The 21940-nt window shown below is 43.9% G+C and overlaps 1 protein-coding gene and 1 long non-coding RNA gene across 3 annotated transcripts in view; one reads left to right on the top strand and one right to left on the bottom strand.

The window, feature by feature from the left end:
- The window catches only part of IQCA1 (IQ motif containing with AAA domain 1), a 101672-nt gene that overhangs the window by 54147 nt on the left and 25585 nt on the right, over positions 1–21940 (top strand). For both annotated transcript variants that reach the window (XM_039555024.1, XM_039555025.1), the window contains 5 exons: positions 4385–4498; positions 8242–8317; positions 13626–13732; positions 13947–14042; positions 20347–20408. In XM_039555024.1, the coding sequence (XP_039410958.1) occupies positions 4385–4498; positions 8242–8317; positions 13626–13732; positions 13947–14042; positions 20347–20408 (455 nt within the window). The remainder of the gene's footprint in view (positions 1–4384; positions 4499–8241; positions 8318–13625; positions 13733–13946; positions 14043–20346; positions 20409–21940) is intronic.
- Positions 1–21940, bottom strand: part of LOC109145767 — a 67606-nt gene that overhangs the window by 13363 nt on the left and 32303 nt on the right. Inside the window, exon 2 of the long non-coding RNA XR_002047434.3 lies at positions 2397–2476. This is a non-coding gene — a long non-coding RNA (uncharacterized LOC109145767). The remainder of the gene's footprint in view (positions 1–2396; positions 2477–21940) is intronic.

The raw sequence follows: 21940 nt of genomic DNA on the forward strand, positions 1-21940 counted from the left end.
TGTGTCACAGCCTTAAAAGATCTCCACAGTGCAGCTGGCCAGAGAAAGTTCAGTGCAATCATGATTTTACCTGAATGTCAGACAAGTAAAACATTTTTTTTTTAAATGTTTTAATGGCCTGCAGTCAGCTGCATATTAAAAATCCCTGGGTTTGTTCCACACTGGTCTACTGGGCAGCATAGGAAGGGAAATCCTGGCCCCACTGAAGCTGATGGGAGTTTTGTCCTTGACTCCAGGGGGGACAGGAGTTCATCTCTTGTCTGTTTTAGCTCCTGTGCAGGGGTTGGTTAGTCCCAAGTCAAACTCCATGAAAAATCCAGACTGAACTGTATTTAAAAAGTGAGCATTTTATAAGACTTGGGTAAAGACACTTTGGGGAAAATAAAATACAAATTAATCACTTCACGAACCATTGCTGCATTATTATACATTCTATATTTCTTGATCCTTTGACAACCCTGACCTTACTTGACTTTGGAATGTAGCTGGCCTTCTGCACAAACTGCTTTTCCATGACATTTTCCAAATACCTTTCCAAAAGATGTTGCCAAAGACATCCTGAAGCTGAGTACTTGGTGCTTCAGTCAGCAAAGGAAGTGCTGTCCCTTGACTGAAAAGAAGCTTTTCTCTGCTTTACTTACTCTTCTAGAGAAATTCAACATTCCAGGACATCGGTGTAATCTCCCTGCATCTGTTCCAGATTTCTATCCCTAATGGTTTTTTATGTTTTGCTCCACAGATAATCATCAGATGTGACAATTTTTAGCTTTGCCCTTATCCTGCTGCCAACAAAATTATGATCTTTTCCTGTAGTTCGTTAAGTCTCATCACCATGAAAATAAGCCAAGAGAGTTGCCATTTAGCAGGCACTTCCCCCTCTCCCAGCTCCCCCTCATTTCTAGTATTAAATAACATTCCAAAAAAAAAGAGAAAGGTGTCAGAGAAGGACTCAAAGCCTTTAAATACTGTGATTATTTCAAGTTAACCACGCAAGAGAAAGGAGACTGTACTTGGCCTCTGTTAAACTGCGCAACACTGAAAATATCACCTACAGACAGCAACCCACCTTCCCTAAAAACCCACACCAAAACTCCTCCATAAAGAAGCAACATTTCCGAGGTTCCAACAAACTTCTTTCTGTAGAGTTAATACCCCAAGAGAGGAACTTTTCCCTCCAGGAACACTGGGCTGTGCCCCTGGAAAGTGTGTTCAAGCTGATGTTAGAGCCAGGCTCTGAGGCTGCTCTTGATGCCTTAGCTTTTAACTTTTCTATTTTTCAAATCTGCACTGCCCAGTGTGTAACCCTGAAGTTTCCTGTGGCCTGTCAGCTGCTGTTCTCTCATGCTGGTTAGACATAACAAACTTCTCTAGGTTTGCTCTTCAAGGACACCAGGCCCCAAAATGTGTAAACTAAAAGCCTTTAAAGAGGAGGGGCAAGCTTGGGGTAATTACATCATTAACTGAGGCTATAATTGGAGAATTAACCCTGATATGCAAATGAACCAAACTTACGAAGACGGTGAAGAACTGGTGACCCAGGGTCCATCTCGGCAGTAGCCTCTGGCTCCCCAGGATGTGCCTTTGAAGGCCTTTCAAATAAATACCTACCTTTATTCCCTTATTCTGGTCTAGCCTCTGTTTTTAGGTGGCCTCTCTAGGCATCCCTCTCACTACACAGCTGGAGATCCAGCATTCCCAAACTCACTCTCTACCCCTGCTTTTCTTTTATACCCACAACTCTCTAAGGCAAGAAGTTCAAGTAAGGTCTTCTTTCAAGGAATAAGGGAAGGATTTCTTCCTGAAGAAGAACATTTACTTCGAATATTACCTTACCTGAGCCAACACCAAACTTCCTGTGGCTGAGGACAGCAGAACAAGTGAGTCCTGCTGGCAGCTGGAAGTTTTCTTATACTTGGCTCATATAAAGCAGCATCAGACTTTTCATTCATAGGCTGCACTCTGGTTTAGTACCCAGCTCTTTCCAAAAAAAAAAAAAAAGGAGATTTGCAATGCAAGATTTTAGAAAACATGGTTGAACTGATTAGAAAAGTCAATTCAACTTTTATGGGGTATCAGCTTAAAGGAAAATGTCTTTTCAGTCTCTGAAGAAAATGTTACTGGAGAAGAATCATCACTGGCACAGTAGAAGTCCTAGGAAAGACTGGGAAAAAATACAAAGAGGCTAAAATTCATCTGCTCCCACTGAATGACAGTGTCTTCCTCATTTATATTAAGAGTTTGCTAACTGCTTCCTGCATCATTTCAAAAATAGGCAACCTAGCAAAGAAAAGGGGAGTCCAAAACAATTTAGGAAGACATCTGCTTCTCTTTCCACTATGAAGGAAAAAACCCCCATACTCAAATGTGGGTGAATTGCGTACTCATCTCACACTAACCTTTGCTTGCCGTTGCCTTTCTTTCCTCCTCTTCTGTCAGATTGTTCAGGCGCCTCCTTGCAGCTGGAGGGGAAGTGGTTCTGTAGGACAGAGCAGAAGGCACTCAAGGTTAGATACACCCATACTTCCCCCAGCTCCCAGCCTGCTGCAATCATGGAGCTGCTTGGAGCACAGGTGGGAGCAGAGCTGGAGAAGCTGCAGCAAGGCCAGGCAGAAGGACGAGGACACTTCAGTGCCACCACAGCAGGTTCATGAGAACAGAAACTCTGTCTAACCCCTTCCAGTATCGTTCATCTGTGCAAAACCATGACAGCAGATCCTTCCATTTGGAGTCTGGCTGCACTTAAGATGCTGCCCGTAGAACGCAGAGGCACTGCTGCAAATTGAAACCTTTTGTCAATCACGTGTGTGTTTACAGGTACCCTGCTGGATAAAGCCACCTCTGAGATGCTGGGAGTGGTTGTGGTTACCCTCTGCAGGCAGAGCAAAGCAGAGGTGGAGGTGACATGGTTGGATTTCTGGCTGGGTAGGAACACTACAGGAAAGGATACACTTGGAGTAGTATTACTGCAGTCCTAGGGTACATCACCGTGTCCCGCAGCCGTAGGGAGGAGGAGAGAAGATCCAGCAGGCAGGAACTGTGCAGCAAGATTGATTTATTTAATTTTTTACGAACTCTTTTCTAGACTTTTTTCTTCATAGTCTAATTGGACAAAGGATCAGCCACCCCTTGGGGTGATTGGCTAAAATCCTAAAACATCCATTGTCAAAATATTTTTCTACTGGACTATAAACAAGACTTTTCAAGGCTGCAGGTGTTTGGTTGTTTACATTCCCTGCTACCTCTTCTGTGAGAGAGAAAAGTCTCTCACGGGCTTAGAAAATAGCAAGAAGATCCTTGGTAGCAGCATTTTTGTATGCACAGAGTAGCTCTGTTGGTTTTGGATGCACCAGGCCCACTGGGACACTAAAAACCTGTTTTGAACTCCAGTCAATCTGTTAATCTATCCCAGGGAATGAAACGCTTCGCTGCTTGTCACAGCGAGATGTGACGGAGCGCTGCTTGGGGTTTGAATTACCATATTTAATTAAATGTAAGACACTGAAATGCTTGGGGAGAGCCACTAATGGAACTGGCCTGGCTGCAAAGCACAGCCCTTGTCGTTGTCCCCTTCCAGCACCCAGTACATTCAAAGGTATAACTTGAGAAAACAGGTATTTTCACTGTTGCAGGAAACACACCTTACAGTTGGAAATGTTTACTTTGCTACTCTTTCATGGTACTGCCAATATTAGTGGTCCATTAATAAACTTCAATGGATTTCCTGATTTAGACTCATTAGTAAATGATCTTAGAATTCCTCTCAGGGACAAGAAAGATGCCTAGAAACAAGAGAATGGTAGAAGCAGCAAATTTTCACCCTCTGCCTTTTTCAGATAATAAAGTATAAATGGCCAGGAACTAAAGAGAAGGGAATTGATGGAGCTGTACCCAGTTATCAGCTGCTGCTTGCTTGCAGGGATAAAGATGCTGAGCTATCCATGTGGATCTATCAGAGTTTGTCACAATCTCTCTACCCAACCTCTCTCACCCACTAGAACAATTCAGTCTTTAGCCACATATTGAAATTAGACACACCTCGGGGCAGTCTCTCAAAATCCATCCCTATAAAAATCAATCTGCCTTACAAACACCAGGACAAATTCATAATCTGGCTCCGAGTCCAGAGGGAACTTTGAGTCGTGTGTCATGAGAATATTCTGCTTCTGGATGGCTTCAGGAACTGGTCCTGCTCCATAAAAGCCCTCATGGTTTGGGACAGAGGAATCAGCCCTTTCCTGATGATATATTGGGATAGTCAGCACCTCTGCTGGAGTTTGCAGGTACCCTCAGCACAAAAAGGCTTCTTTTAATGGTCTGGAATTCAGAGAGTGCAGCCTCTTGGATATTGTGTTTTCCCAATCACATTCCTCCCTGTGTCTTTCAGGTGGCTGAAGAACTGGCTGCCAAAAGGGAGGCAGAGAAAAAAGAAAAGGAGAAGAATGGAAAAGAAGAAAAGGAAAGGCCAGCAGTAAAAAAGCCACCAAAAGTTGGAAAGCAAGTAAGGCAATAAAAGCAGGTTGTGAAGCCAGAGACAAAGCTCAGGTGTGGGCAGAGGCTGTTCAGTGACATTGAACTGGTCACCAAAGCTCCAGGCTTGGGTTCAGGGGGCAAAAAACTGGCTGAGGTTGGTCTCTCTCAGCCTTTCCATGACCTCCATGATTCTGGGGAACTTTTTACCTCTCATATTTTAGGAATGGCCACGACTGAGCTCAGTGGGAAGAGCTGATGGAGGTGCAGACTGTCAGGGACATAAATGAGGGCAAAATACACTTTAGGGCTTTGAGATCATTGCCAGGACAGTCAGAGAGGTAACCAAGAGGTAACCAAGCATTCCCACTTGTAATGTGGGTACAGAGAAGTTCATTACTGCCACCCCTTGCAGAATTAGGAATTAAAGCCTTAGTCTCACCCAGATCCCACCTCAGAGCTTGTGTGGATTTCAAACTGATTTTTAAACCACATTAACCAGCATTTCATAAACCTGTAAATAAGCCATGCATTTTCAGCCCACATTCTCAGGGTAGGAACTATTTCTGTTTCAAATGTCAGTAGCCACCACTTAATGTACAATATACCCCCTGAAATCTTGGAGAAAAAGGGCTGCTTTCACAGAAGACACGCTTCCAAATTATTTCAGGAGCAACTTCACAGAGCAGAACACCTGTGAAACAGAACAGTGACCAAAAAGGGCATCTTCAAAAACAAGCTGTGCAACAAAAATTGTAGGCTTTTGCTGAAGCAGCAGCTTTTGTTTCTCATTTACTCTGTAGAATAAACAAAAGTTGAAACAATATATATATTTTTAATAAGGGTCATTAATCTCTCACTAAATATGTGGAGGAGAAGGGGAAGTTTTCTAGGGCAACGCTTACTCTTCACTGCAAGTTTTACACAAATTAATTTGAAGGCCTAACCCTAGAACAAATATATATCAAAAAAAAAAAAAGATGCTTTTCTTGGACAACATCCATTAATCTGGCCAAAGCTCTCAGAACATCTAGCCAGGAACCTAAATTACATGAATTTAGGAAACATCAGTCAATTTAATCACAAGGTAGATACCTAAATGTTAACTTGTAAATGAGCACCTTGAAAACACTATTTGGGGGTTTGGAGTGGGGTTTTTTTCCCCCTTTGTAAATGAAAATACACAGCAGGCTGAAGGAGCAAATACATAAATGTTTTTCAATCTCTTTAAGCCGGACTGCCTAAATTTGCTAACTAGGAAGGGTTGTGGCTGCTCCTGTGCAAACAGGGGATGTTTTCAAGCTCTGGGCACGCTCCAGGCAGTCACTTGTTACTTTGACCAGTTTGTTGGGTGACACTGTCAGCACTGGTGAAGCTCCTGAAACTGGATGGCACCTCCCCCATCTGCTCAAAAACCTGACTTTCCCAGGGTAAAATTCGATTCCTTCTTGGTTTTGCACATTTTAGTAGGTTAGAACCAACAACACCAAAAATGTGTCTCGATCCCCTCGCAGCCTCTGCAAGGCTGTTTTGAAATGGGGTGAAATAACAGCAGAGAGCTCTGGGGTTTTATAACTTCATGTCATTCCCATCTCCTCAGCCATCACACAAGTCCTGTCAAGTAAAATTCTGAGCCATTATATCAGGTTCTCTATGGTTCATTGAGAAAGAACAAAGGGAACATTCTCTCCAAGGTTATAGCACTGACAGGGGGAAAAAAAGGAGTATCTTAAACCAGTTGAGAAGTATTTGGAGAAGTTCTAACAGCAGGACTCTTATTAAAATAAGTATAGGCTATAAGTCATAGGGATGCAGGCAGAAAAAAGCTGTGCTCCCAATTTCAGCTCTTAAAGAAAACAAAAGTTTGATCCCAGAAGGAAATCTAAGTATTTCTGAAAAGCCTGATAGCAATCTTTACAAAGAGTATTTGATATCAAAGCAACTCCCCTTTCTTTTCTCTGCAAGGTGCTGATTTGATTTCCCATTAGGCACCTAAGGAAAAAAAAACAACCATGGCTTCACCCCCACATAATCCCTCTTTCCAAAAGCAGAACCAGTCTGGACCGCCTCACCCAGTAACCTGCTGGAGCTTGTCTCACTGAACGTGAGCACAGCTGTGCATCCCTGAATTTCACCCAGAAAGGTCTGACAGGGAGGCACATTCCTGTCCTCAGTGAAACCTGTCAGGAAAATGTCCCTAGGAAATGTGCACAGTGGAGTGCATTCAGTTTCCCCTGCTGTCGAATGGGAATCACCTGGTGCAGAGCTGGCTTTGGAAAGCCTCAGGAACAGATTGAAACTCTTACTCCCACGTTTCTGCTTAAATTCAAACATATATTGCTGGTTCAAGGTGCCTTAACACATTTCAGACAGAACAAGCATGGAACCAATCAACTGAAAATCAAAAAATACATGAACTGGCTTAGAAGGAAAAGTTCTTTTTATTATATTTACTCTTAGGCTGTTAAATTGAGCCAAGAGGGAAAACAGAACAGCATCCTGCAACTGTCCCTTAGACACAAGAGAGTGGGTTTGATTAAAAACAACTGAATCAACACAACAGTATTATTTATGTCAGTGTATAAAATCACTGAAGCAAATAACTAAAATGATTCACTGGCTTATTTATAACAATAAAATGTTGATGTGTCCTGTTCCATTAAGAGGCTAAAAATGAAGAAACCATTTTTAGGCTGGTTTGGGGGCAATTTGTTTGTTGGGTTTTTTAATAGTTGACACATTTCCTCTCAGAACATCATGGTTTAATCATTTTCTATAAAACACCGTGGAAAAATGGTAAAAGAAGGATTCTGCCTACTGCAAATGAGCCAAAGATGAACCTCAAGGTGCCACACCCTGTAAAACTGCAAATACATTTGAGTAACTGGGCATTCGAGCTCAAATCCTCAAACTTTTCCTTATACTTTACCAAAACAGTTCTTGATGTTCAGTCAAGAAACTCCTGAGTGTCTTTCAAATGCATCTATAGCGTGGAAGTGATAAATGTATTTAGATTTTGCCTCTCCTTCTGGGCCCCAACTGTAATTACTGTAATAATACTTTAATTAAAAAGATATTTGATAACTCACATAATGGGGTTGCAACTATACCTGCAGGTAGCAGATATGCCCCTAATTACAGGGCTTATTTAGGGGGGTGTTTAGTTTTAATTATCCCAGGAGCTGCGCTTTATATCTCGCTGATAACAAGTGGTTTGCAGGTTATTCAGCAAAATCCTGATCCACCTTGTGCTGTCTCATGTAAATCCACATTCACCTCCTCCCCAAACCAGTGATCTCATCTCCCTTTATCAACTATTACCTTACCCACATTTTGAGATTTATGACTGATACGAGATGAAGAAACTTTGATCATTTTCTGGGAAGTTTTTCCCTCAGAAATACCGTTCAATGAAATGAAACTGTTTCAGGAACATGGCAATAGCAGCAAAAGGAACTGAGGAAATGGCAGTGAAATGGAATGGAATGGAAAAATCCCTGACAAATCACTGAAAAGGGGATTCCATTTAAATATTGCAACTCTCCTCCCTAAATTACATTTTCAAACAAGCTGAGGTTTAATTCTTGTTCAGTTTTGTGACTTCAGTTGATAAAATGCCACCCCTTCGCTCATGGAGCAACCTGGGCTAGTGGAAGGTGGCCCTGCCCATGGCAGGAGGTGGAATTAGATCTTTCGGGCCTTTTCCAACCCATTCCGTAATTCTGTGAAACAATGCTGTCAACAATTACTCTTTTCACTTCCCCCCCATTCTAGATAGTGGATGAAAGCTGGAAAATGGGTCCAAGCAATTTCCTTTCGATACTGGAGGAAGGAAGCTCTCAGTACAAAGGTCAGTAGAAAAAGATAACAATTCCAGCTGGAATGTTCTCCCAGATCAGCTTAATCTGAATGTCATTCCTGTAAGGTCAAGTGGGCAGCTGCCCAAAGTGTGGAACATTATAAAAATGAGGATGTTAGATTAAAAAAATGGTATTTAGGAAGGGAGCCTCTCAGATTCCTAGGAATCTGTCAAAACCATTGAGCTAATCATGCAGGAAGGGACATTTCTGTGGGTGAAAGTGAACAAACACAAAGTAAAGTGCTTCAATACATATAAAAAAGGCATTTTTTGATTTTCTGAGGGCAACAAAAATGACATCAGAATAGCCAATAATTCAAAGGCACGATACTGTACATCGAGTTTCAGCACTAACGTTTCCCCTGTCCTGTCTCCTCCAAGAGGGAGAACTCGTGGAAAGAGTCCATGGATTCCTTCACAGCGTCCACAGCCACTCAAATTATTTTTGATTATATGTTTGAATGTACTTCCTTCATGCCAAGTGTGTGAAATTAAAACATAACTGGGACTTTCAGCAAGGGGCCTGGCTGGTTTTCCACCTGGAGACAGCAAAAATCCCCAAAAGCAGGGATTTCTTAATAAAAACCATGAAGAGACATTTTGTTCTTTTCCAAATCTCCTCTATCCTCTCCTCTGCTCTTGATACTTCTGTTTATCTCTTCAACACTTGTGTTCAGTGCTCAGCCTGATTCACAAGTGACTTAGCAATCACCTGGAAGCTGGCATGAAAGTCATGCCCTTGTCTGAAGTGGAAAGGGGGTCTCTGCAGATTCTGTTCTGATACAATGTGGAAAAATATCTTTTCTGCTCTCCACTCTTCAGAATGAGTGCCTTGCTGAAATTCCTCGTATGAAAAGTCTCCATTATTCCCTCCTGCTGACAAATCACTGGCGTCAAGTTTTCTGCCTGATTTGAGCTGGCTGGAGAGAAAGAAGTGAACAACTTGCTAAATGTGCATCAGTAGTTTGGCCTGACCTCTGACTTGTAACAATTAGGATTTTCTTACACATTATAAATCATAGAGCAGCTTTCTGGCTAGAAAAGGAGCTTTTCATCCCATCTAGTGTCAAATACCACGTCAGAACCCCGCTGAAGGCAGCAGGAGCTTTAGATAAGGATCAAATCCATCCATACTTCTTTCCATAGCTGGCCAAGGATGAAATGGCACCTGGAACTCAAAACCAGCCATGGCAAGAGTGGGGTTCCCACCCAGCAAGTCCCCAGAGCTGGGAAGGAGCAGCGTGGAAGCAGCAAAAGGGAGGCAGGAGGGGTTTGCCTTGGAGCAAACATGCTTGGCTGTAACCTCAGCACAGCAGTGGATACCAGAGTGAGGAGTAAAAACACCACAGGGGTCAACAGGTTCCTTTGATAGGCATGGAGACTCCCAAATTTCACAACCACCTCGTGTAATAAGGCAGGGGGTTTACGAGGGGATGGGGGATTTGTCACCCAAACTGTACCTGAACACCAGCACCGCCGTTCCCAGCAGGATCCCTGCTCTGAGCCCTGCAAATACAGAACTTTGGGGGCTTATTCACACAGCATGAGTGCCTCTGGGATTCCCATTTCCCACTTAAACACCCACACATCTCCAGCCCATCCTGCCAGAGCTGACAGCTACTCCCCAGCTCTGAAGGAACATGAGAAGGAGCCCTTTGCTGCACAGAGCACAACCAGAAACCCTGGGAGTGGAAAAGCTCTCTTGCAGGCTTCAAAGAATACCTGGAGTTCTGTCTTAGGCACAGCAAGAGTCTAGGGCTGTGCAGTTAAACTTCAGGTGGGTTTTTTTTTCCTGGTGGACCAGGTCTGTTTGACACCACACTTAATTTTTAACAAACAGCTGTTAATTCCTCCTTGCAGCACAATCCCCTGCCTCGTTCACAAGCACTTTGGGCTTTGTATTGCAGGGCACTAACACAAAACTACCCAGGGGTTGTCCAAAATTACTTTATTTTTAGTCTAACCATTTGGCCATCAGAATCAAATCCACAACAACATCTGACCAGAACAATGCAAGCAGTCTCTCGTATTTTTAATTTTAGGCTGCTTTCATCTCAGTAGCAGAATTATGCAGGAAGAAATAGGTTTGAGTTTGCTCTTTCCACACTGAGAACTTTTTTCCTATTGTTAGGTAGAAATAGGTCACTTGCTATCAGCATTTGCACAGAAGTTCAGATTGATTAATGCAGAAATCTTGAAAAGATGACTGAAATAACAGAGCTTGATTCAGAAATGTTTGTATCAGGAGGAATTCAAAGCCCCTTATAACTGTGTCCAAAGTTTACCTAAATGACAGCTGCCCAAAAACACAAACATCTTTGTTTTGTCACACCCCCCAACGCTTAATGCTAAGAAAGTGATCCCATCCCCTGAAACTGGTGCTTTACTCCTAGTTTTACTTAAATATTTTTTTAAAATATAGATCCATTTGGACAAAAACCTAAACATTTCAGTCACAAACTTTTCACTTTGTGGTTTTAACTCCTCTACCAAGCTAGAGCTGGCTGCCTAAACTTCACTGGAATTCATGAAGCCTTTTCTCCTCCCAGAACCGTACCTGGCAGTTTTTCTAGTTGCTAAACCACACTTGCTGAGCTCCAAAACACTTCTTTTAAATGATGTGGTTGGAAGCAGCCACTCTGTGTGACATCTCCTCTCACACTGGAATAGCCAGAGTTTATGTGGGGCAGATGTAAGGCTGAGCATTACCTCCCCCTTCCTGGGGTGTATTTTTGCAGTGTGAGGCAGCAATGTGCTGTTTCCCCCATTCCACAGAGGACCAGTTGATATTTATGACTTGCTCAGTGTCACAGAGGATATTTGTGTTCAAACGCTCTGTGGTGTGTCCAAATACTCCTTTTAGGGTGTGGTGATATTGCATATTTTTAACCAACCTTCAAAAGATTCAAATCCTTGTGCCAGGAGGTTCGAAGTGGCCATTTCAAGAGAAGCTTCATGCTTCAAATAAATATATTGCAATTATTAGTCACAAGCTGTTCTCTGAATTTCAGGGATACTGGCGTTCCCTACAGCCTGCAGAGCTGGGATGCTGATTCAGGAGTGCTCTGGGCTGCCTTTGAGCCCTGAGCTAGCTGTGCATATAAAATAATCCCAAAATAAGCATGCACTATTTTAGAAAAGGTGACATGAATTTCACTGCATACACACAGGCACAGAAATAGCTCCTGGAGCTGGCTGACCCTGCCTGTAACGAAATACCAGGCTCCCCTGACCAGCCAGTGAAAACATAACATCCTTAGCCTCCTGACCCCCCTTTAAAATTAACTTTGAAACATTTTGTTGATCTATAAAAGAATAACAGAGCATCTAACACCTATGAGTTATTGATCTCTCCACTAAAATGAGGCACCTCTAAGCCAGTGGTTAATATAACACTCAGATAACTCACTGCCAGGTAATATCAGAGTCTGGGGGGACTCTCCCTGGTTTGCCTGCAGTGGGTATTAACCACTAATCAATCTACACAATGACAACAAACAATTATGAACAAAACAGAACAGAAAAGTCTATGGATCCCTCTATGAAAAATAAATATCTAAAGCCTTGTACTCCTGTGAAAACACAGCACTTGCAACCTGTTGACCCAGTCAGGAAAGTGTTTAAAAATTCACATAACTCCTATGCAACGTCCCCTTTCCCCAAGGCTGGAATTCCAGGCTGGAGGAGCTACCTTGGGCAAATCAGTTTCTCCTCCTGAAATATTACATGACATCTGTCATGGCCTCTGATGACCCACAAGTAATTTAAAGAAATTAAATGTCTGGACTTTGGAGTTTCTTCCATTACCAAAACATCCCCATCCTCCTCCGTCCCCCACCATTTTCAGTGGTGAAATTATGACCACTCACCTGCAAGAACTATTCCCTCTTGTGTAAAACTACAAATCCTCTGCATGGAATTGGGCCCTGAAAAATTGTTGTGGATTGAAAGAGCAGCCAGTCTTGGATAAGCAAAAACTTAGATGCTAAAACCTTTCTGAATTTGTACGGTGCCTTCAGCAGGACAGAGGTACAGGGGAGAATATCTGGTACAAAACAGCTTCATAGATGAGCCAACATCTTAAAGTGGAAAACTGTCATTTCACATCATCTGGAAATTGAATTAGCACATCCAGCTGGAGATGAGCTGTCATTTTGGAAGATACTATCGGGGCTTGAAATGCGAGATACGAATTGTCTTCCTTCAAATTAGCTCGAGAAGTGTAGGAAAAAAGGAGGTGTTTCCATTAAAATGAGGCACTTTGCTAATAGCAGAGAGCTCAGATATGCACCAAGCTCGTCAGACTTCATTTAGTTTTCTTTCTGAAGAGCAAATTGCACTTTGCCTCAACAAAAATAACGAGCTGCACCTCAGGATCATTAGGTACTTTATCATAAAGAGCTTTTTTTCATCACCAGTTTCACAAATTTGCTGTGGCTGGGTGTTAGGTCTTTTTATTACTTCTCCTTTGCACAGTACTTTGAAACAGAGGGGCTGGATCAGGTGGCTCTTGTCTCTTTTGGGCTTAACTGCCTTCAAATTTCTGCATCGAGCTTAAAATGCCCCAAAGGGAAGCCTCTGTGTGGCCGTGCATCCCTTGTGGGCCAGCTGCAGGCTATTGCTGTGTCACACCCGCTGTCCCCTCCCTCTCTCCCACTTCCCCAGCTCAGTGCTGGTTTTATTCCTATTCCAGTGCCCCTATTCCCCGTATTTCAGCCTCCTGGGAATGACGACCAAGGCCAACTCACCAGAGTGCAGCAGCTTTAAGTGAGTCACGGGGAGAGCAGGGAACTTTGTGGTGTGAATTAACCCCCTTCCTTTGGTCCCCAAGCCTGTGTCATGCCAGCCAAGTGACACTCATGGAGAGCACATCCTTCAGGGCAGGAGCCATCCATCCCTGTGCCTTCTTCATGGAAAAGATGTAAGCACTGTGCTGTTGAACAGAATAAAATGATGCCAGCATCGGGCACGGGACAGGGCTCTTGGAGATTGAGAACACTCCAGGCTTTCAGCTTTACAGCCTCCAAATGACAACCTCACTATCCCATTATCCTCCTGAATTCTGATACCCTTTTGCAACCCGAGGCAAAAGAAGAAATCCCCTAACCTCAAGATCTACAGATCCTAATGCAACAGGGCTCTGAACGTGGTAAGGGTCCCCAGAGCCTGCTACTTTCATACAGCTCATAATTTAATAAAGCCTGCCTACAACTACCCTTTCTTTTGCCTCCAGAAGCAGTTGGAGAAAACAATGGCTTCTGTAACTTTTTCCCCTTTTTTTCTTTCTTTTGGATAACAGTCTTTTGGGAGAACAGAGATAACAGATCGGATTTTCTCCAGGATCACGACCCGGAGCTGATCAAAGAAGGGGAACGGGAAGAAGTGGAGGACGAGATCAGAGTGCAGGTGTGCATACAATAGCAAGAGGACACTAATCATGTGCATTACCTGTGTATATTTTTCTCCAGCTGTAAGAACTGGCCCTGGCACAGACCTTCCCTCCTTCCAGAGTCCCTACTACCTGTTCTTTGCTTTCACACTCGTTCAGCTGAACAATTGTCTGGGGTGAAGTGACAGAAGAGAAAACTGAGGAAGATTCAGCTGTGTTTGTCTTGAGCAGGTCGATGAAGTGATGCAAGAGAAACTGCTGAAACTCAAACAGGCTGTGGATGGAGAGACAGGTGCCAGACAGAGTAAAGCTGGGAAAGGTGAAAAGGTAAGAGCAGCAAGGTGGCAGAAGGGAGGGGCAGTCTCAATTCCCTGCCCAGGGACAGTGGCGGTCAGTGCAAACCTCAAGTACAAATATCAACCCTAAACATTTCCTGAATCTCAAGTCAGAAACATCTGAAAAATCTCTTCACCTGTGGCTATTTTCAGGGCCTTCTCCCTTAACTCCCTTTAACTTTTTATAAATATTGCTTAGGACAAGTTGAGCTATTCCAGAGATAAATCACTATGAGGTATTTCAGATTTTCACCCTCCTGAAATCCCTGGATGCAGTCAAACAGCAAAATGGAAGCAATCCCTCTCTTTAAGGTGACCAGTTCAGATTAATAGTTTTCCAAGGAAAACAGGGATCTGGAGGCCACTAAGTTTTCCAGCTGCTGACTGTTCCCCTCCCAAATAAAGGCTGGTTATTATGTTTCAAGACTGTACACCAAAAAAAATTCCCTTGGAAGGTTTTGATGTAACCTTTCATTTGTCTGTAACACCACATAGATCACACACAGCCACGTTAGGTTACTACATCCTATTGAAGGCTTTGGGAATTTGCAATTAAGCCAAGTTTATTTAGGCATAAAGAATAGGTTTAACCCCCCCCCAACACAGCACATGTCATGTTCACATCTCGTTTTACAGCATTATCGTATGAAGAATTCCACAGCTTGTGGTTCTCTAAACTCCTTGCCCAAGCATTTAAATTAGAGATCATGTCAGTGCAAAATAACTCAAAGCTTACACCCCACCACTCAATCAGCAGATCCACTTAAAACCCTCAGGGCAAATAGCCAACCCTAATCTCATGCTGTATTTCATTTCTGTAATACCTTTTTAGCAAGCAAATACTTGCTGTTGCTCTACTTCTACTCAAATTATCTTTAAAAATGCTCTTTCACCTGACAAACGTGCAGGGACACTCAAATAAGAAAAGACTGGGGCAGCTCTGAAAGCTGATCCCAAATGGATTCCTAAATCCGTTTCAAAAATAGGGGGGGCTTAAGATATACAGACAAAATATTGCAACAATCTTCCCCAAGTTTTCATGGGCAGACACATTTAGATCAGCTGGACAGTGCCCTGCTCCAAAATGTCCCACTGGAATTACAGAGCTTTATGTTAGGGGCTGGCTTGGGGTTTTTTCCCTTCAGTGTAGGGTTGGAATAGCTTAGGGTGGAAGGAGGTTATTTAACTTTTATTTTCCCAAGTTGTGCCAGTAGCCTGAGAGAATGAGCCAGGGAAAGAAGAACTAATTAGATAAAACAAATTCCTTACAGATTTCATCTCAAAACACCCCACCCAAGCCAAAACAGTTCTATCTGAGGAGTGGGGAATGGAAGGAAAGATGCAGTGTTAGCCAAAACACATCCTCCCTGTGCAAAGCCACTTAAATTGTCCATTCAGCATTGGCAAAAGCCTTTTCCAATTAGTATTTGCATAAATAGCTCAGTCATAAACCAAGCCAGCACATACCTGTGCACACAGACTGCAGATCTGCTTTAGGATAACCTGCTCTAGATAATAAGAATAATGTGAGCTGGAAAGGTTTGGAAATAGCTCGTTAATTTATTTATTCGGCAAAAAAACCTCTCATTTTTCAAGCCACATCCTAAGTCCCATATGTCTCCCCCTCAGCTGTGCAGCATGAAATAACAGGTGGTTGTTTCAGGTCCCTGTTGTAGCCAGGAGCATGTCTGGAGTACCATGTGAAACATCCCCCTGCCAAAAAAAAAATTGGGATATTCAGCATTCTTCAGAGAAATCACACCTTTTCCTGCACTCTGGCAGCGGGCACTGAAAGGGTAATTTCTTTAAGAGAAGTGTTACAGGTGGAATTTTGTGTCCAGGGACTGTCATCCCAAATTCCTGATGCCACGTTTGGCCATTCCCTCTGTTTTAAGGAGGGGTTTCTTCTGCTCTCTTTGTCAGGGTATAGTCCCTACCAGAGGTGGGTGTTCTGTGCCTTTCCAAGCCTTAAGATGAGTAGTTCACAACTCAGGAAGTTTCTGTCAAATCCATATTAAAACCCAAAATCTGCCTGACCCACAGGAACCAATCTGAGTTTGAAAGTCCCTTTTGTGGGGATACAGCGAGGACATTTTGGAATTGAACTCTAAAGGGAAATTTCTCCCTTCCAGTCAGTGTTCCAGACATCTCAGCTCTTAAGATTAAAAAAACCCCAATATGTAACAGCTCCAGGCATACCCAGAGCCACTCCTTTACTTCCATAAAGACTTTATCACTGATTCCCAAACCTTCAAATACCACTTACTGCTAAAAGCTGACACTTAACCCTACCAAGAGCTGCTCTTAGAACTCCTGAAGATAAGAATCCCATTTGCCAGCTTTGTGAAAGAATGAACCTGGGTGAAAAAACTGTTCTTCTCATGCCAAGTGGGTCTCCAGAGCAGCAGACTGGTCTGGAAATACCCAAACTAATTAGATTGCACCCAATACTCAATAAACCACACTGCTCTTACTGGAGTCACAGATCCTGTGCCTCTTTCCAAGCTGGAAGCTTCCCACACCCACAGACTGCCCCACCTTTATGGCCCAGCACTGACAGGGGATAGAGCAGAGTGTCCTGTTTAAGAAGCACACTTTGCTGGATTCCTGGAATCTCCCATTCCCCCAGATAGCTCCTGGTCTGGTGACTGCCACAGGAGAGGGGATGAGGATACGACAGAAACAGAGGAATGGGGGTCAGCTCTGCTGCAAAGTGCATTTCCCTTCTCTTTGCACAGTGGCAGCTCATCCCCTGCTCAGCCAGGGATCACCAAGCTGGGACTGGGAGCACTGTGAAAGGACAGGCTGGAAAGAAGATGGCCTCTGAGTGAGGAACGTGGCAGTCACTGACCTGGAAGTTACATTTAAGAGCTTATCAGGGTGCTGTCTGTGAAGCCCATTGTGCTGCTTTTCCTGCTCTGCTCCCCCAAGGATTTCTTTCTGATGCTCACTGCAGGTAAAGCAATGCTTTGGGAATGAACACACCCACACAGACACACAAAGGCATGGCCAGAATTCAGGGGGGAAAAAAAAAAAAAAGAGAGAGACACAGAAAACCCAGGAAAGGGGGACATGAGAACCTAGGTGTGTAAAACCTGCTTCTGGAATAGGCCTCAACAAAGCTTTGGAGATGCCTTTTTGGTGAAGCCGGGCAGAAGCAAAGAAAAACCACAAATGGCTCTGACAAAACTACTGAAAAGCACAAAGCCCTCGAGAACGAGAGCAGAAGAGAAGCTGGGTGAGAACAGAGGAGAGGCTGGGTTTGAGGGCTGTGATTGCCAGGCCCTGTTGGATTTCCTGTACCTGCTGCAGGCTCTGAGCCAGCTGTGGGAGCTGTAACCTCTTTGGATGCTGTGCCTAAATCCAACAGGGATTGCAGATCAGAGCCCCTCACTCACCAAGAGTTTATTCATCACTGGGAACATCTTCGTCTAAGGACTTTTTCAGTACAAGTGTCAGAAGCTGCTTGTTTTATCTCAGCACTGCCAGAAAAGACTCCTCAAGCCATGCCCAAATGTGCCCTTGCTCAGCCTCCCATCTTCAGCATCTCACATGATCCAAGGAATCCAGTAAAAAACTGCATCAGCCGCTGCTGGTTTCCCTTAAACCATGGGAGCACTTTCCTCTTGTTGATTTTCCCCCAGGGAGCCAACAAGAATCACAGAGAGGGACTTGTTACAACAGAATGCAGGGACAAGGGGGAACAGCTTCCAACTGAGAGGAGGTTTGGATGGGATTTGGGAAGGAATTGCTCCCTGTGAGGGTGGGGAGGGCCTGGAGTGGATTTCCAAGAGAAGCTGTGGCTGCCCCATCCCTGCGAGTGTCCAAGGCCAGGCTGGATGGGACTTGGAGCAGAGCCTGGGATAGTGGAAGGTGTCCCTGCCCATGGCAAGGAGCTGGAACTGGATAAACTTCCAAACTGGCCATTCCATGATTCCATGGCCCTTGGTGGCTGCAACTGCAGCCAGGACTTGTGAGATCATAGCCAAAGGGTGACACAGATCCTCCAGTTTCAACAATTTCCCTCAGTGAGACATTTGGATACCCTCTCCCTCCTGGTGCCATTCCAGCAGCACACAGTGCTCTGGGATTTGGTCTGAAATCAGGTTCTTGGTCTGCTCCAACCTCTGAGCTACCCAAACCATTTTGCTGAGCCCACACAGCAAGAGAAGGCACCCTGCTGGGCACAGGAGACAGCCCTGTGTCCCAGCTCACTCCTTGGGAGTTCTCAAAGCACAAAATCACCAAAGGATGGCTACACAGAAGCTCGACTGAGATCTCAGAGAGGAGCAAGGAGATTTCCATTATAAATGCCGAGCGTGTTCACATTCATTAAACATTATCATTTGCTAAATAAAAGCTGTTCCCAGTAAGACATTTTGGAGGCAAGCCATTGTCTACAATTCGTATTTGCCCTTATCGCATCTCAGCCTGTGCCAAATTCCCCACAAATGCTGTTGTTAATTAGGAAAACACATTTTTCCTCCGCACAGTTCATTTTTGTTTTGCTCTGGAGTTACTTTATTGGTGAAGCTGCCTTGAGGACACTACCAGTTGGCCAATAAATTCAACATATGCTTAGTGTCTTTACATAGGTTGAAACAAGCTTTTCTTCCCAGTTGGACCCCAATATATGTAATTTCTGGCTTGTTGGAAGAGACGTTAAAAAGACAAAACAGGAGGAACAGCAAAAATAAACCAGTGACAGCCTCAATATTTCCTCAGTTGTTAAAACAGCATGGTAGATGCTTTCTTCTTCCCATTCCTTTTCTTCAAAACAAAATCCCACTGGCACATTCTGATGAATATTTGCTGCCAAACTTATTTACGTAACAAAACCCGAAGTGTAGCTCTGCAGATACAGCGTTGTTTGTATTATCCTAACCCAAGACTTAAGAACATCCCCTTTTCCCACTTAGCTGATCCATACAGTGCTGAGTTTAGGCTGCATTTTCATCTGGATTATCTTTGTGGCATCATAAACAGTAACAGGTGATTGCACCACAGGTTATTTATGTTGTGGCTGTCCTTGAAAACCTAAAATTGATGTATTCCTGAAGGCTGCTGATCTATTTCTGTGAAAAAGCCCAGCATTTTCCAGATAACTGGATAGGATTTTTTAACTCAACAACGCAGCTTCCAGAGCTCTGCAGAAGTATTCACTATTGTAAAAAAAGCAAAGTAAATGACTGTATTCCCAGGAAAGCGAACATAAACTTTTGGAAAGAATAAGCTGTCTTGTTCAACTAAGCATTTAAGCACGTGCTTAAATTTAAGCTGTTGGAGAAATCCCCTGGTGCACCAAGGTTTCTGAGTAAACAGTTCCGCTGAAGCAATCCTGAAATGCTTTGCAGGATGGGAGCTCAGACACCAGTGGTGGGCACTAACGTGGATTAATGATGCCCTCTCCACACTACTAATTATCCCTGACCATATTTATGGCTCCTGAGCTGTAATTAATGGAGGGGCTTGACAAGCCCGAGTCGCATCTTCCTTATTTATGTTTGCCATGAGTTTTTTTGCAATACGTAAAGAAATGAGGCGCACGAGTCGAAATCTTTCCGTGGTGAAAGTGTGGTGAAAATATGAAAAGAGCAGGTTGTGTTTTTCTGACCTCTCCCAGCTTCTTCCTTGATGCATTAGGAAGGAGAAGGATGTCCAGTGGTTAGGAGAATAGCCAGTCTCAGGAGCTTTTCCCCTCAGGGAAGCTCCTTATATATTTTACTTCAATATATAGATATTAAAAATAAGAAAGCATGAACAGTCTCTGGAGCAGCTACTTGGACCCCACACCCTTTTCCTTCCTGCTTCCTTCTTGGGCAAGGGCCATATCCCCCCTCACCCACAGAATTGTGCTCCAGAAAAGTCAGAGAATAAGAATCATACAATTGGAAAAGGTCTCTGAGATCATTGAGTCCAACCCTTGAACCTGCACTGCCAAGGCCACCACTAAACCGTGTCCCCAAGTGCCACAGCCACAAAGCTTTTAAATCCCTCCAGGGTTGGGGACTCACCACTGCCCAGTGAAGCTTGTGCCAGTAAAAAATAATTGTCTAATATGCAACCAAAAGGAAGGAGAGGAGCTTTTTCCCTTGGAGCAAAATGGCCCTGGGATGCTTTCCTACGTAGCCTCACTGGAAGCAGGGGCACTGCTGGTTAAGAATCTGGTTTTTCCCTTTGGGCTACTTTCAAACACTGAAACATTGGCTGTTCCAGCCCTCACTTTGCTTCAGTACATTCAAAAATATTTATCTGTGCTAAAGTCACTAATTACTGCCTGGTTTTGTGGTCCTCAGGGAAACAAGGCACCCGGGAAGAGAAGGATACCCGAGCTGGAGAGAGATCATACTCCTGACAGGTAAAGAGAGAACCTCTCTGCATCAGATCTCCAGCATCAACCTCGGTTCTCCTCATCTTCACCAACAAACACAAATGAAAATCCCCATTCTGCTACCACACACCACCAGGACCAGCCCCATCACCTCCAGGCAGGTTAATTCCAGTTTGCAGAGCTAAGCACGTGCAGCATTTCAGCAGGATATTGGCCCCATGCACCTCTTTCCCCCTTCTCTGCAGGTGCAGAAGCACCTGGCTGGTTTGTTTACTGTCAGATTTTCCATCCCAGCTGGAGCCTGATAAGGGATGCTGCAGACAGGCCCCTGCACTCTTTAAATCCCCCTTCATGGCTGAGCTGTGGTGTACATGTCATAAATCAGTCTGATGGACCAGTACGAGTCCTGGCAGACCTGGCCATTTCTGGCAGACCCTTGCTCTTTGAAGCACCCTTATTTTATTTGGAGGATCAGAGAGGATTTCTCCTCCTGAGCTGCCATTTTCAATGGGAGAGATGTGTTCCCTGATAATCTGGCCATTTTTCACCTGTGCACACAACACAGACACCTACACAGAGATGTCACCACAGGGACCAGCTGATCCAGGAGCAGGGCTGGAGAACAGCACAACCACAAGCACCACCAGTGGGATTCACACCAAAAACCCTTTTGTGCAAGAACAGCAAGACCTGGACTCCATCATTTGGGTGCTGGTGATGCCTTAAGAGGCCTCCTAGACACAGAGACTAGACAGGAGTAAGGGAATAAAAGAGGTATTTATTTGAAAGGCCTTCAAAGGTACCCCCTGGGGGCCAGGGGCTGCTGCCAAGAGGGACCCCAAGATGGACAACAGGTCATGAGTTCTTCACACTTTTATAGGTTTGGTTCATTTGCATAGCAGGGTTAATTCTCCAATTAAAGCTTCAGTTAATGATGTCGTTTCCCCAAGCTTGCCCCCCCTTTAGAAGCTTTTGGTTTATACTTTTGGGCCTAGGATGGTCTGGGTGTCCTTGGAGAGCAGGCCTGGAGAGGCTTTGTTATGTCTGCCTGGCATGAGAGAGCAGAAATTACCAGGCTACAAGAAACTTCAGAGTTACACACCAGGCAGGGCAGGATTTGAAAAATAGGAAAGTTAAAACCTAAGGCATCACTGGCACCACACGATCAGCCAAAGATCTCCTTACCTGCTTTAAAATATAAAAAAACCTCCTCCCCCCTCCAAGCAAATATTTAAAATCCATGTCTCATGGATTATAACAGAGCATAACATCTCCTAAAGAACAGTGCCAAAGTCTAATAAGGATGCACATATTTCCCTGCTTTTAAAACTACTCTTATACATACCTGCTTCTTTATATATAAACTTTACATGCAGCCAGCTGAAAACACGAGCTTTTTAGTAGCTGACTTTTTATCTGGCACTTTGGCTCCATGCTTTGCTCTTCCCCGCTGAGCATTTCAGGAATAACCCAGAGAAGGGATGAATAACTCAGATTTCATCTCCATTTTGGCCCAGTGGAGGGGGCACAGGGAGCTCCAGTCAACAAAGACCGGTCAC

The sequence above is a fragment of the Corvus cornix genome, chromosome 7, assembly GCF_000738735.6.
Source record: "Corvus cornix cornix isolate S_Up_H32 chromosome 7, ASM73873v5, whole genome shotgun sequence".
In the NCBI taxonomy this organism is placed as follows: Eukaryota; Metazoa; Chordata; class Aves; order Passeriformes; family Corvidae; genus Corvus; species Corvus cornix.